Source organism: Pelophylax lessonae (genome assembly GCF_965119305.1).
Source record: "Pelophylax lessonae genome assembly, chromosome: 5".
Lineage (NCBI taxonomy): Eukaryota > Metazoa > Chordata > Amphibia > Anura > Ranidae > Pelophylax > Pelophylax lessonae.
In genome coordinates, this window is record NC_138772.1 from 397,348,309 (window position 1) to 397,361,496 (window position 13,188).

Below are 13,188 nucleotides of genomic sequence, written 5' to 3' on the forward strand. Positions count from 1 at the left end.
CGACCTGTGAGCCGACCAGGTCGCCTCACAGGTCGCCCTAGTGTGAACCGAGGCTAAGAGTTTATCTATGAGAGTGGTTGCACCATTTTTTATGCAGTAAAACTGCTGACATAATTATTGTCAGTATTGTTTTCTTTTATAATATAAATATTTTTATATTTTGTATTTTATTAATATGCAAGTGTAATTTTTTATGTATAACTGTACTGTCTCCCTTTATTCTGTAAAGCACTGCACAAACTGTTCGCACTATACAGTGTGTATACCCTGTATAATAATAATGTTATACTACAAGGTAACTATCAAAAGCAGCCTGTAACTCCAAAACGTGCAAATCATTCACAAATGTCTCTCTGATTGGTCCCTTTACTTGTCACATCATCCTAACATGACACTACTCAGCGTTCACACTACCATACTATCCCAGAGCCCTGCCCCATCCACATTGGCCCATAACCCCGCCCACACCATCGTTCGGCTCTGTCTGTACAAGCGACTTCTCCACATAGTGGCTAGAGTGTCTCCACTACCGGAAGTGACTTTCTCTTCCTGCCTGAGAGCTCGTCGCTCTGTGATGTTGTCATGAACAAGGGACGGGGATTGTAAGAATCGGTGAAGTATGTCTCCGCTGTTGTTCAGCCTGCAGGAGGCGAGGAGTAAATTTGTGGTGAGTGGTTCCTGCCACGGTGTGCTAGTGTCATCCCATGTGATGTTATATGGAAACAACGTGTAAAGCCCTCCCTGGGGCTCCTCAAGATTTGCAGTCTCTGCTTCATAGGGGCAGTGTGGGAGAGCTGTGTTTCCCGGGTTCATTGAGCTGTACATGTGGTGTTTGGCCCTCCAGTGAATGTCCTGCTTATGTTTTCCCATTCATATGTTCGGTGTACACTTAGGGTTGCCACCTCATACCTTTAAAACCGAACACCTAATAATTATACAGATTCTGATGCTGAATAAGGTGGTGATTAAACTCACTGAGTGCCTTACCTGCATTCAATTCATCCCAGAAAGTGTGTAAATATTATGTTTGGTTTTAACCACTTCAGCCCCGGAAGGTTTTACCCCCTTTAAAGTGGAGTTCCGCCCCCCTTAAAAAAAATTAAAAGTCAGTAGCTACAAATACTGTAGCTGCTGACTTTTAAATAGTAGAACTTACCTATCCAGGGAGCCCACGATGTCGGCACCTGAAGCCAGTTTACATATCGGCTCTCGGGTGCTGCCGCCATCCAGGGTAACAGGACCCGGCAGTGAAACTGCTGGCTCTGTACTGCGCAAAGCTCGCTGCACTTTGTAATTGGCCCAGCGGCGGAGGAAAAAGGAGGGGGCCGAACTTCTGAGGGACAGCACAGCGGCGCTGTCTCCCAGGAAATGGGGAAGGGTACCTGTTTTTTTTTGTTCCCCCCTCCCCATGAAAGGTGCCAAATGGGGCACCGGAGGGGCAGAGGAAGCAGATCAGCGGAGTTCCACTTTTGAGTTGAACTCCACATTAATGACCAGGCCATTTTTTGCGATACTGCACTGAGTTGCTTTAACTGACAGTTGCGCAGTTGCGCGACGCTGTAAACAAAATTGATGTCCTTTTTCCCACAAAAAGCGCTTTCTTTTGGTGGTAATTGATCACCTCCTGCGGTTTTTAATTTTTTGCGCTATAAACAAAAAAAGGCCGACAATTTTGAAAAACAATATTGTTTACTTTCGGCTATAAAACATATCCAATATAAAAATCCCAAAAAGCATGTATTGATTGTTTTTCTCAAATGTTATAGCGTCTGCAAACTGAGATAGATTTATGGACTTTTTTTTTATTAGTAATGGCAACGATCAGCAGTTTTTAGCGGGTTTGCAGCAGACAAATCTGACACTAAGTGACACTTTTTGGGGGACCAGTGACACCAATACAGTGATCAGTGCTAAAAATATGCACTGTTACTGTATAAATGACACTGGCTGGGGTTAACACCAGGGGCAATCAAAGGGTTAAGTGTGCTCCTAGGGAGTGCTTACTAATTGTGTGGGGTATGGACTGACTGCAGGAAGAGAGAGATCTGTGTTCCTGATTAGTAGGAACACAAGATCTCTCTCTTCCTGTCTGACAGAACGGCGGGCTGTCTTGTTTACATAGGCAGGTGGCCGGCTGCCATTGCGGCTGCCGGACCCGCTACTTGGCTCCTGCTGTGTCCAATCACAGCGGAAGCACGGCTCCAGTGGCACTCGCCCTCGAGAGCCTTTCTAAAAAAATCACGTACAGGTACGTGATTTTGCGCTTAAGGGCCGCTCTGCCACAATATATGTATGTAGGGCGGCCCTTAAGTAGTTAAAGGGATGAGGGGGCAACCCTATGTACACTAGGCCTGCATGTTCCTTCAGGACAGGGTGGTGAGCAGTCTGCTTAGGCCACGTGTACACTGGGCGTCCAATTGTGAAGCTTTAGGGCCAGGTGACACCGGAACGCGATGTGGGAAGGGCGCGTTCCTTATTTTTTTTCCCCCACCACGTGTGAAAGCGCTGCCCTTGCAAGATGCGCATGAGTGCCAATTGTTTTGTTATTGGCACCCTGAGCACATCTCGTAAATGCAGTAGGTTTGCAACTACCAACCCACATGGTACCACAGTAGTGCGGTTTGGTGTGGCACAATATGAAGTAGTGCTTACGTTGCTTTTTCAACGTTCCTGTACATTTGGCAGCCCTTGGAAATAAATGGGCTGTCAAAACTGGAATGTGTGTTACAGGGTGAAAGGAACCTTAGTGCACCCCAGAGAAACTCTCTGCAGCCTGTCAAAGTCAATGGCAGGCTGAAATACACTGTGGCTGGGTGCCGTATCAAGCAGTGCCCATATTTAGGGCGGTATACCCCAGAATGCAGGTTTTTATACATTTCAGGCATTGATCTCTGCACACATATGCCCCTAAACATGAGTACAACTCTGTGCAGTGTTCAGTTGCAGCCTATTTCAGCCTTTCACAGAAGAATAGTGTATCCCAAACATCAGAAAGCTAATGGCACTTTGAAGGCACTACACTAAAAAATTAAAATTCACATTTTTAGTGATACGAAATGAAAACCCTTTTAAACCAAACCCATTCCTGACACATAAGTGTTGATTATAAAGAACTGCAGTTACTTTAACCACTTAAGCCCCCCCGGAAGATTTTACCCCCTTTCTGACCAGGGGGTATTTTGTGTTTCGACACTGCGTGACTTTAATGGACAATTGCGCGGTCGTACGACGCTGTACCTAAACGAATTGGATGTCCTTTTTTTCCCACAAACAGAGCTTTCTTTTGGTGGTATTTGATCACCTCTGCGATTTTTTTTTTTTTTTTTTTTTTTTTTTTGATCATGCGCTATAATCAAAAAGAGAGCGACAATTTTGCAAAAATAACAATATTTTTCTATATGAAATTCCCCCAAAAAAATTTAAAAATCAAAAATTTTTTTAATTTTTTGGCCAATTTGTTTTCTGCTACCTATGTTTGGTAAAAAAAAAAAAAAAAAAAATCACAATAAGTGTATTTTGATTGGTTTGCACAAAAGTTATTGCGTTTACTAGCTAAGGGAAAGATTTTTCTCATTTTTGTTGTGTTTTTTTTTTTTTTTTTTTTTTAACGAGTAATGGTTTTTGCAGGACTGCGACATTGCGGCGGACAGATCGGACCCTTGACTGACATTTTTGACACTTTTTGGGGTACCAGTGACATTACTACAGTAATCAGTGCTATACATATGCACTGTTACTGTAAAAATGATACTGGCAGGGAAGGGGTTAACTTTATTAGAGATGCAGTGACTATGTGTGTCCCTAGGGGCGTGCTTCTTACTGTGCAGGGATGTGGCTGTGTGTGTAACAGCACAGATCAACGGTCCTACATAGCAGGACTGTTAGATCAGTGCTTTTACACAGGGAAGAATGACAGGTGGCTTTGTTTACACTAGCCGCCTGCCTTTCTCCCTTCACAGCGGACAATCGCGAGTGACCGGCGGACATCGGGTCCGCCAGTCACACGCACGGAGGTGTCCGTGAACGAGCCGAGGCGGGAGCACGCCTCTGGCGGTGCACGCCCGCCCGCTATTGGCTCCCAGGCTAGGTACCGGTACGTCACTTTGCCTGGCCGGGGCTGACCGCTGCAGTATATGTACTTGCGGAGGTCGGCAACCGGTTAAGTGAACACACAGTTCTGAACCCCCTTTCTTCTCTGTGATACAATTCTGTGTGAGGACACTTGTACTAAGGGGTGTAACGCAGTTACAGTAATGAGCTCGGGCATGTTTAGACACGAGCCGGATCCTGGCGGGAAGCTGTCCAGGCCAATAGGCAGGGGAGGCATTCCCTGCTCCACAGCTGCATGTATACATGTGGCTGCAGGGTGGGGTATGCCTCCGCCACATATGATTGGCTGTCATCTGTGACTGCTTCCTAGCAGAATAGCGCAGGCGGGTTCCGACTCGCATCTGAACTTGCCTGAACTCATCGCTGCTTATTTACACCAATTTGGCAAGGAAGTCGTTCTGGACATTACTTTAACCATTTAGCTGGAAGTGGGGGAGCTAATCATGGAAATATTTTTATTTTTTTACCTTCAAAACACACACTCTTATACACGGTATCTCAGTGTACTGCTGTTGCTCCTCCCCCAGATCTTATGCAGCTGAGAACAGAGGATATTTGACCACTTAAAAAAAGAATAAAAAAAATATTTATAGTGTGTGTTTTTTTTTTTTTTTTTTTTTTTTTATATCTATACACAAATGTTTTTGTTTCATTTCTATATTAAACTGAATGAGAGCCCATTCACACTAGCGCGACTTGTGAGGCAACTTGTGTTGCCCCAGGTAGCTTGACATAACAAAAGCAATGTTAATCAATCAGTGCCGTCTTAATTGGCACTACTGAAGCCGCTCCGACTTCAGAAATGGGTCCTGTACTACTTTGAGGCGACCTGTGATCCGACTGTCCCATATACTTCAATGGGAGTCGCCTCCTTATCTTAATTGACACGACTTGTTATCAGACTTTCCAGGAAGAAGAAAGAGATTAGCCAGGCATTCCCCACAGACAAAGTCGCCTGTCTCTTCCAAACAAGTCTCTTCCAAACAAGTCTCTTCCAAACAAGTCTCTTCCAAACAAGTCTCTTCCAAACAAGTCTCTTCCAAACAAGTCTCTTCCAAACAAGTCTCTTCCAAACAAGTCTCTTCCAAACAAGTCTCTTCCAAACAAGTCTCTTCAAGTCACGGGGCGACTTTCTGGTAGTGGTAGTGTGAACCGGCTCTTAGTTGTTTTACAAGGTCATCGTTTACAATCACTACACGTTTTTTTCTATTTTAAAAAAAGTTGCACTTCTGTTTGTCCAATAAGCAATATTTTTGCTTGTTTATGAAACTTGGTTTTGTTTATAAAGACCTCAACGGCGAAATCTGTGTCTGTAGTGCATGTTCAAATCCTAACTTCTAAATCCTAAATAATAACCTATTATTAGATTTTTGCTCCAGGAGTATATAATGTTTTTTGCAATTTTATAGAAATGCTTAAATAATGCATTACAATTTAACTAAACCCATTCGATTTTAGTCCACTAAAATACGACTAAAACTAAAATGGCGTTTTAGTCAAAAAGACTATGACTTAAACTAAATTGAAATTTGACTTCAAAATTAACACTGTTTTTTTTTTTTTTTTTAATGTATGGGGGTCGAATTTGTTCTGTGCTGTAATTTTCTATCAACCTGCCCCTTTGTATGAAATAGAATGATTATGTGCCAATGTTACCGCTGACATATATTCATGTGATAACACTGCTTTTATTTCTGCTTGATTCCTCAGAATGCTACCAGAGATGCTGTGGCTAGCAAGAACACCAAGCTTTTGTTGGCTGCGTATAGCCAGGTGGCTGGAAGGTAATGCAGATTCTAAAGACGCGATGATTAGTTAAAGCAGAGCTCCATCCAAATGGGGAAGTTGTGCTTTAAGGCCTCCTCGCTTCCCCCCCCCCCCCCACTCCTGTTTGTGAAATGGAACTTTTGGGATGGAGGGAGGAGCAGGTACTTGATTTTGACAGGTACCCGCTTCAACCGTCTAGGCCAGTGATGGCGTACCTTGGCACCCCAGATGTTTTGGAACTACATTTCACATGATGCTTATGCACTCTGCAGTGTAGTAGAGTATCATGTGAAATGTAGTTCCAAAACATCTGGGGTGCCAAGCTTCGCCATCACTGGTCTAGGCGATCGGAAGCAGAAGTTCTCCTTCCCACATCCCTCCTGCTGTCTTCTGGGACACATGACAAGTCCCAGAAGACTGCCGGACCATTCACAGTGCGCAGCGCCACTCACGCACAGCACTGGATCCTATGACAGGTGAGTGACTGTTTATTAAAAGTTAGCTGCTACAGTATATGTAGCTGCTGACTGTTAATTTTTTGACATAGGAGACAGGAGCTTCTCTTTAATTTTTTGTTTCTATGCATTTCATACATCTTACTTCTTCTTCTTTTTTTTTTTTTTTTTTTTTTTTTTTTTTTTGTGATTTGCAGTGAAAATGAGAAAAAGCTGACACTTGACCAAGTTTTCAGAGGTGTTTTGGAGGAGGAAATTGTAAGTAAATTTCTAAAATAACCAGTTTAGCTTCAGAACCATTTCCATAATTCAGCACGTGGCCTATTATTTAGGGACAAACAATGATTTAATTTGGTTCTTTTGTCATCCAAAAATTATTTATTTTTTCTTTCTTTTCTAAAGTGTGTATGTATGTATGTATGTATGTATGTATGTATGTGTGTGTAATATATATATATATATATAATATCAAAATTTTGAAAAAAGAAATCAATAAAAGAAAGCTGTGCCTGGAATTGGGCCCATTCAGTCCTACGTAGTGTAGTGTGGAGGTTTTTTTTTTTTTTTTTTAAACAATGCACCCCAGGGGAGTTTGGTTTTGGTTTCAGGACTCCACTCCCACTTATACGACTCAAGTTGGGCTACTCTGGAGTGCAACTTTGGATGGGTGCGACTTGGATGTGACTTGTTGTCCCTTTGCAAAGTCATTTCCCACTGTTGCATGTAAATCATTCAGGTATGACTTTCATTCAACATTTGAGGGTTAACATTGAAGCTTGTGGCCCTCAAGTTACATGAAAGTCATACCAAAGTAGTACTTTAGGATGCACATATATGAATGGTTATCAGTGGAAAACATGGGGTACGACTTTTCATGGGACTTTGATGTCGAAAGTCACATGAAAATTCACAAAGTGTAAATGGGTTGTAACGCAACTGAATTCAAATGACAGCAATATCTATCCAACTTTTAAAAAAAAAAAAAAATATAGCCAGAATAAGGTTGAGCCACTTTCAGGAAACCAACAGCTGGTTATATGCTGCTCCATACAACCAGCATTCATCCATGGCCCTCTATCAAAGGAATTTACACAGGGCAGTTTTTGCTTATTCACAGGGATTGCTCTGATATTCAGAAATTTCAAAGGGAAAGTAGGGACTTGAAAATGGGTTTAAAGCCATGGGATTTTGGGTCTTAAAGAGAAGTAAAATGACAGATTTTAATTTTGCGGTCCAATAAAGGAAAATGACAGCAATTGGGGTAAGTATGATCACAAAGTATGACTCTCACTAGGAGAGAGAATGTTATTTTCTCACTAAGCATTGGTCTATCTTCATGTTATAATTCAATGGAATTAGCCATCTTCAAAATGCCTTTATGAAAGAGGGATAGGGGACAAGAGTCTCTTACAAAAAGGAGGCACATTGCATATAGGTTCTAAATTTAATGTCTCCTCAGGGACCTAATGAGCTAAAGCTTTTGAAGCATTTCTTTAAAGCGCTGCAGCATTTTCTCACCAAAACAACAGATGCATTTTGCATGTAAATGAATCACAGCTCCACTGTCAGCTTGTGTGTAACTTATCTCTTTTAGCTGTATACAGCAGGCTTCTGATGTCGCTCCTCCTGGCTAAATTTAAAAGTTCTTGGACTTCCTTTTCCAGTCCTGATACATGTTCTATGATCCATTGATCCTCTCTAACTTCAGGGTAGGCTATGGGAGTCACCTGTACCAGGTCTGGGAGTTAATGCGGGTGGGTCCTAGAGTTAATATGAGTGTTTCTGGGCCTTCATGTGGGTGGTGAAAGGTATAAATGTCTCATACCTTCTCCTGTCTCATTCCTGATTTGCATCATGCCAAATGGCTTACTACAAGACTACAGAGCAAGGGCTATGGGAGGTTTATTATGAAGGGGTTTCCTTCAAATGAAAATGAATCACTGAACAGAAAGCAGATCTCTGAGAGGGTGTGATCTAAGGGGCGGGACTCTCCCTGTACACTGTGGTCAGCATATTTAACTGGGCAGGATTGAATTCTAACACCGATCCATACAATCCTGCCCAGCAGCAGCACAGGTAGCATTTAAAATAGACTGTATGAAGGGGTTTCCTTTTATAACAATGCTGTGATATGTGGACGGGAGTTGGGAGGTTTGGACTCTGTAGGTGGGATTGAATGCTAATTAGGATGTATTCAATCCCACTCACCATCGGAGCTGTGAAGGAAGTTGCATCGTTTGCAGAGTCTGAAAGACTACATAGGGGAGTTTTATAGAATCTATCTGCTGCAAGAAGTGGCTGTGGAAGGGACAGAGTCTATCAGCAGAATATACAGAGTGTCACATGGTACAAAGAGACAACAAAACCCAGAATATCAGGGGATCTGCAGACAACAGAGAAGCATCGTAGGTAATTGGAAAACTCAACCACCCATAGATTAGGGGGAGGAAGAGAAGTTGGGTTGGGGATTTTTCAGGTGCTAATAAACAGATAATGATTTAAAATATACAAAATTTATTGTTAAATTGAATTAAAATGAAAAAAAAAAAAATTGAAAGACTTACAATAATACAACCAATTTATGAGCTGCATACAGTGCTTTGCGAAAGTATTCGGCCCCCTTGAACTTTGCGAACTTTTGCCACATTTCAGGCTTCAAACATAAAGATATAAAACTGTAATTTTTTGTGAAGAATCAACAACAAGTGGGACACAATCATGAAGTGGAACAAATTTATTGGATATTTCAAACTTTTTTAACAAAAAACAGAAAAATTGGGCGTGCAAAATTATTCAGCCCCCTTAAGTTAATACTTTTTAGCGCCACCTTTTGCTGCGATTACAGCTGTAAGTCGCTTGGGGTATGTCTCTATCAGTTTTTCACATCGAGAGACTGAAATTTTTTCCCATTCCTCCTTGCAAAGCAGCTCGAGCTCAGTGAGGTTGGATGGAGAGCATTTGTGAACAGCAGTTTTCAGTTCTTTCCACAGACCACAGACGTGGCCATTCTAAAACCTGAATATGTTTATTTGTGAACCATTCCATTGTAGATTTTGCTTTATGTTTTGGAACATTGTCTTGTTGGAAGACAAATCTCCGTCCCCAGTCTCAGGTCTTTTGCAGACTCCATTAGGTTTTCTTCCAGAATGGTCCTGTATTTGGCTCCATCCATCTTCCCATCAATTTTAACCATCTTCCCTGTCCCTGCTGAAGAAAAGCAGGCCCAAAGCATGATGCTGCCACCACCATGTTTGACAGTGGGGATGGTGTGTTCAGGGTGATGAGCTGTGTTGCGTTTACGCCAAACATAACGTTTTGCATTGTTGCCAAAAAGTTTGATTTTGGTTTCATCTGACCAGAGCACCTTCTTCCACATGTTTGGTGTGTCTCCCAGGTGGCTTGCGGCAAACTTTAAACAACACTTTTTATGGATATCTTTAAGAAATGGCTTTCTTCTTACCACTCTTCCATAAAGGACAGATTTGTGCAGTATACTACTGATTGTTGTCCTATGGACAGAGTCTCCCACCTCAGCTGTAGATCTCTGCAGTTCATCCAGAGTGATCATGGGCCTCTTGGCTGCATCTCTGATCAGTCTTCTCCTTGTATGAGCTGAAATTTCAGAGGGACAGCCAGGTCTTCGTAGATTTGCAGTGGTCTGATACTCCTTCCATTTCAATATTATCACTTGCACAGTGCTCCTTGGGATGTTTAAAGCTTGGGAAATCTTTTTGTATCCAAATCTGGCTTTAAACTTCTCCACAACAGTATATCGGACCTGCCTGGTGTTTTCCTTGTTCTTCATGATGCTCTCTGCGCTTTAAACGGACCTCTGAGACTATCACAGTGCAGGTGCCTTTATACGGAGACTTGATTACACACAGGTCGATTCTATTTATCATCATTAGTCATTTAGGTCAACATTGGATCATTCAGAGATCCTCACTGAACTTCTGGAGAGAGTTTGCTGCACTGAAAGTAAAGGGGCTGAATAATTTTGCACGCCCAATTTTTCAGTTTATTTGTTAACAAAGTTTGAAATATCCAATAAATTTCATTCCACTTCATGATTGTGTCCCACTTGTTGATTCTTCACAAAAAATTGCAGTTTTATATCTTTATGTTTGAAGCCTGAAATGTGGCAAAAGGTCAAAGTTCAAAGGGGCCGAATACTTTCGCAAGGCACTGTATATACTCAATTCATAAGCAAAATATATGCATTGACATCACGGAGTAGCAATCCCGACATGTTTCACCAGGGGATAATTTCTGAGCTACTTCAGTGATGAGACGGGTAGGAAATCTTTTTCAATATAGTACCATACATTGGGTTGGTTTTAAAAGGATCAAGGAGCGCACACAAAGGGTTAATGGGTCTCTTGAGTGTCGGCAAGGGCGCCACCATACACGGATATCCTGCTGCAGCTCTTTATGCCCTGATCTTTAAATTGAACCAAGTTATGCTCAAATCTGGGGAATAAACCCTCCTATACTTACCTAAATCGCCATTCTTGATATTTTAGATTTGTTGATATCCCTGTATTCCTTCTAAGACTTTATACCAAAGCCTATTCAGGCATAAAATAGTTGACCTATTAACCCATTGTGTGCGCTCCTTGATCCTTTTATAACCAACCCAATGTATGATACTATATTGAAAAAGATTTCCTACCTGTCTCATCACTGAAGTAGCTCAGAAATTATCCCCTGAGGAAACCATGTTGGGATTGCTACTCCGTGATGTCAATACATATATTTTGCTTATGAATTGAGTATATATGCAGCTCATAAATTCATTTTATTATTTTATGTCTTTTAATTTTTTTTTTTTTTTTTCATTTTAATTCAATTTAACAATAAATTATGTATATTTTAAATCATGTATCTGTTTATTGGCACATGAAAAATCCCCAACACAACTTTCTCTTCCTCCCCATAATCTATGGGTGGTTGAGGTCTCCTATTTCTTCAATTGGGATGTGGTGCCTTTTGGTCCTTTTTCCAGACGAAATTTCCTATATATGGTACAGAGGTATGATGTATGGTGGGATTGATCATTCCATTCAGTTCTAGTGAAAAAGTTGGAATTCGGCTTTAAATTGGTACTTTTGAAAAATAATCATGTGGATTAGATAAACTATTGGGAGCAACCAGCAGTGGACTGTTTGAAAGTTTGCATATGTTGATGTACATTGAAAGTATGACTTTCTTGCAATCATCTACTATTTTTGCATCCTGTGTAATGTGTCCAATACCAGACTCTGTCACTTTAAATGCTTATGGAGGGCATTTAAAAGTTGGATCAATGCTACAAGAGACATGCCTGGGGAGCAGTTTCCTGTGTCATGACAGTCCTGTGATAGGACAGAATGTGTCGGTTATTAGACCTGGTCCTGCTGCCTTACCGATGAGACATGACAGTTGACTTACCCTCCACGGGGACCTGCTGTGTGTCATACCACTCCATATGGGAACCCCGTTTGTTGAACTGGGCAGCAGACAAACAAAGTAATTACAGGAACCGTACTGCAAATAACACAGTTCTAGTTACCTCGGTGGGAATGTGTCCACAGAATGAACTGTATATGATATATTGGATTGGATAAGCCAAGACTTTTGAAATATCACTGAAGCCCATGACAGGGTTATGGTTATCTTAAAATCAACAAATCTTTTAAAAGTGATGACCGGAGATGATCTTTGCATCATTCATAATTACAACTTAATAATTTATTTGGATTATTGGACACTCCTATTAGAAGCTTATTATGCTTAGAGAATATAAGTGGCTGCCTAAATGGGGACTCCGTGTGATGAATGTACCTAGTTCATTATCCATATATTCATTGTGCCATCTAAAGCCTAAGTACATTTCTGCATAACTACTGTTACTATACAGTTTTCCCTATAGGAGGATAGGATGTAAAGGGATGGTGAGCATCTGTTCGCATATTTGCACAACATTGTCCTGTTTTTAATGGGAAAGGAGGTGTGCGACAAAACAGGAAGTGAGAGAAAATCTCTTTAAAATGAGGGGAAAATCTCCTTCTAAGACACCGGAGCTGTGTCCACATTAGAAAATGTCCTCTCTATACCTGTTCTGGTGGAAACTCGGAGAGTAGGTACGTACTCTTGCAGCAGTGCTTTAGCTGAGTACTTTTTGGTTCCCGTCCATACACCCCCCCCCCCTTGTTATTTATACTTCTGTATTTTGCTCCGTCATTGTACAGGCACCTTCTGTATAGTTAACCCTAAATTGTCCCCCTAGCGCCAACCTGTATCTTATTATGGTGGTGTTACTTAGTGTGTACTGTTTCATTCCTTCCAAAAGTAAGGTAATTCTCTGACTGTTTGTAATTGTTTGGTAGCAGTGATTTTCATTTCATTATTTCATACAGTGTTTATTTGTATTATTGTAGATTAACCAAGCATCTTGTGACAACTGTCTTGCGATTATTTCGCTTGCCATCAATGGCGTTACAGAAGGTATGAACTTTAATTCTGAACATATGAAATGTATCACTTTTGTTCTGCTTGGTAATAGGAAGCCCTCGTGATCTTGCATCACGACCACAGCACAGTGGAGCTGGTCTCCAGTGATAAATGCTGCAGCCGTCCTTATGTGGTTGCTGGTACAGAACTTCTGCTATCATTATCGCAAGGCAGAAAAATCTGAACCATTCTGCAGTATGTTGCCGTCAAGAGCACTACTGACTCCTTGGGCAGATAATTTTATTTAGACTTCATTTCTAAGCATGTGTTGGTATGCTACTGTGGTTATATCTGTGTGATCCCACCTAAGCAATGAATAGAAGAGGCCAATCAAATTTGCACTCCTTTTCCAAACATCAGAACT

General features: G+C 41.4%; 1 protein-coding gene across 2 annotated transcripts in view; it reads left to right on the top strand.

The window, feature by feature from the left end:
* The first annotated feature begins 539 nt into the window (after positions 1-539).
* The window catches only part of THOC1 (THO complex subunit 1), a 44,083-nt gene continuing 31,434 nt past the window's right edge, over positions 540-13,188 (top strand). For both annotated transcript variants that reach the window (XM_082257283.1, XM_082257284.1), the window contains exons 1-4: positions 540-667; positions 5,821-5,894; positions 6,530-6,590; positions 12,752-12,818. In XM_082257283.1, the coding sequence (XP_082113409.1) occupies positions 620-667; positions 5,821-5,894; positions 6,530-6,590; positions 12,752-12,818 (250 nt within the window). In that variant the 5' untranslated portion in view covers positions 540-619. The remainder of the gene's footprint in view (positions 668-5,820; positions 5,895-6,529; positions 6,591-12,751; positions 12,819-13,188) is intronic.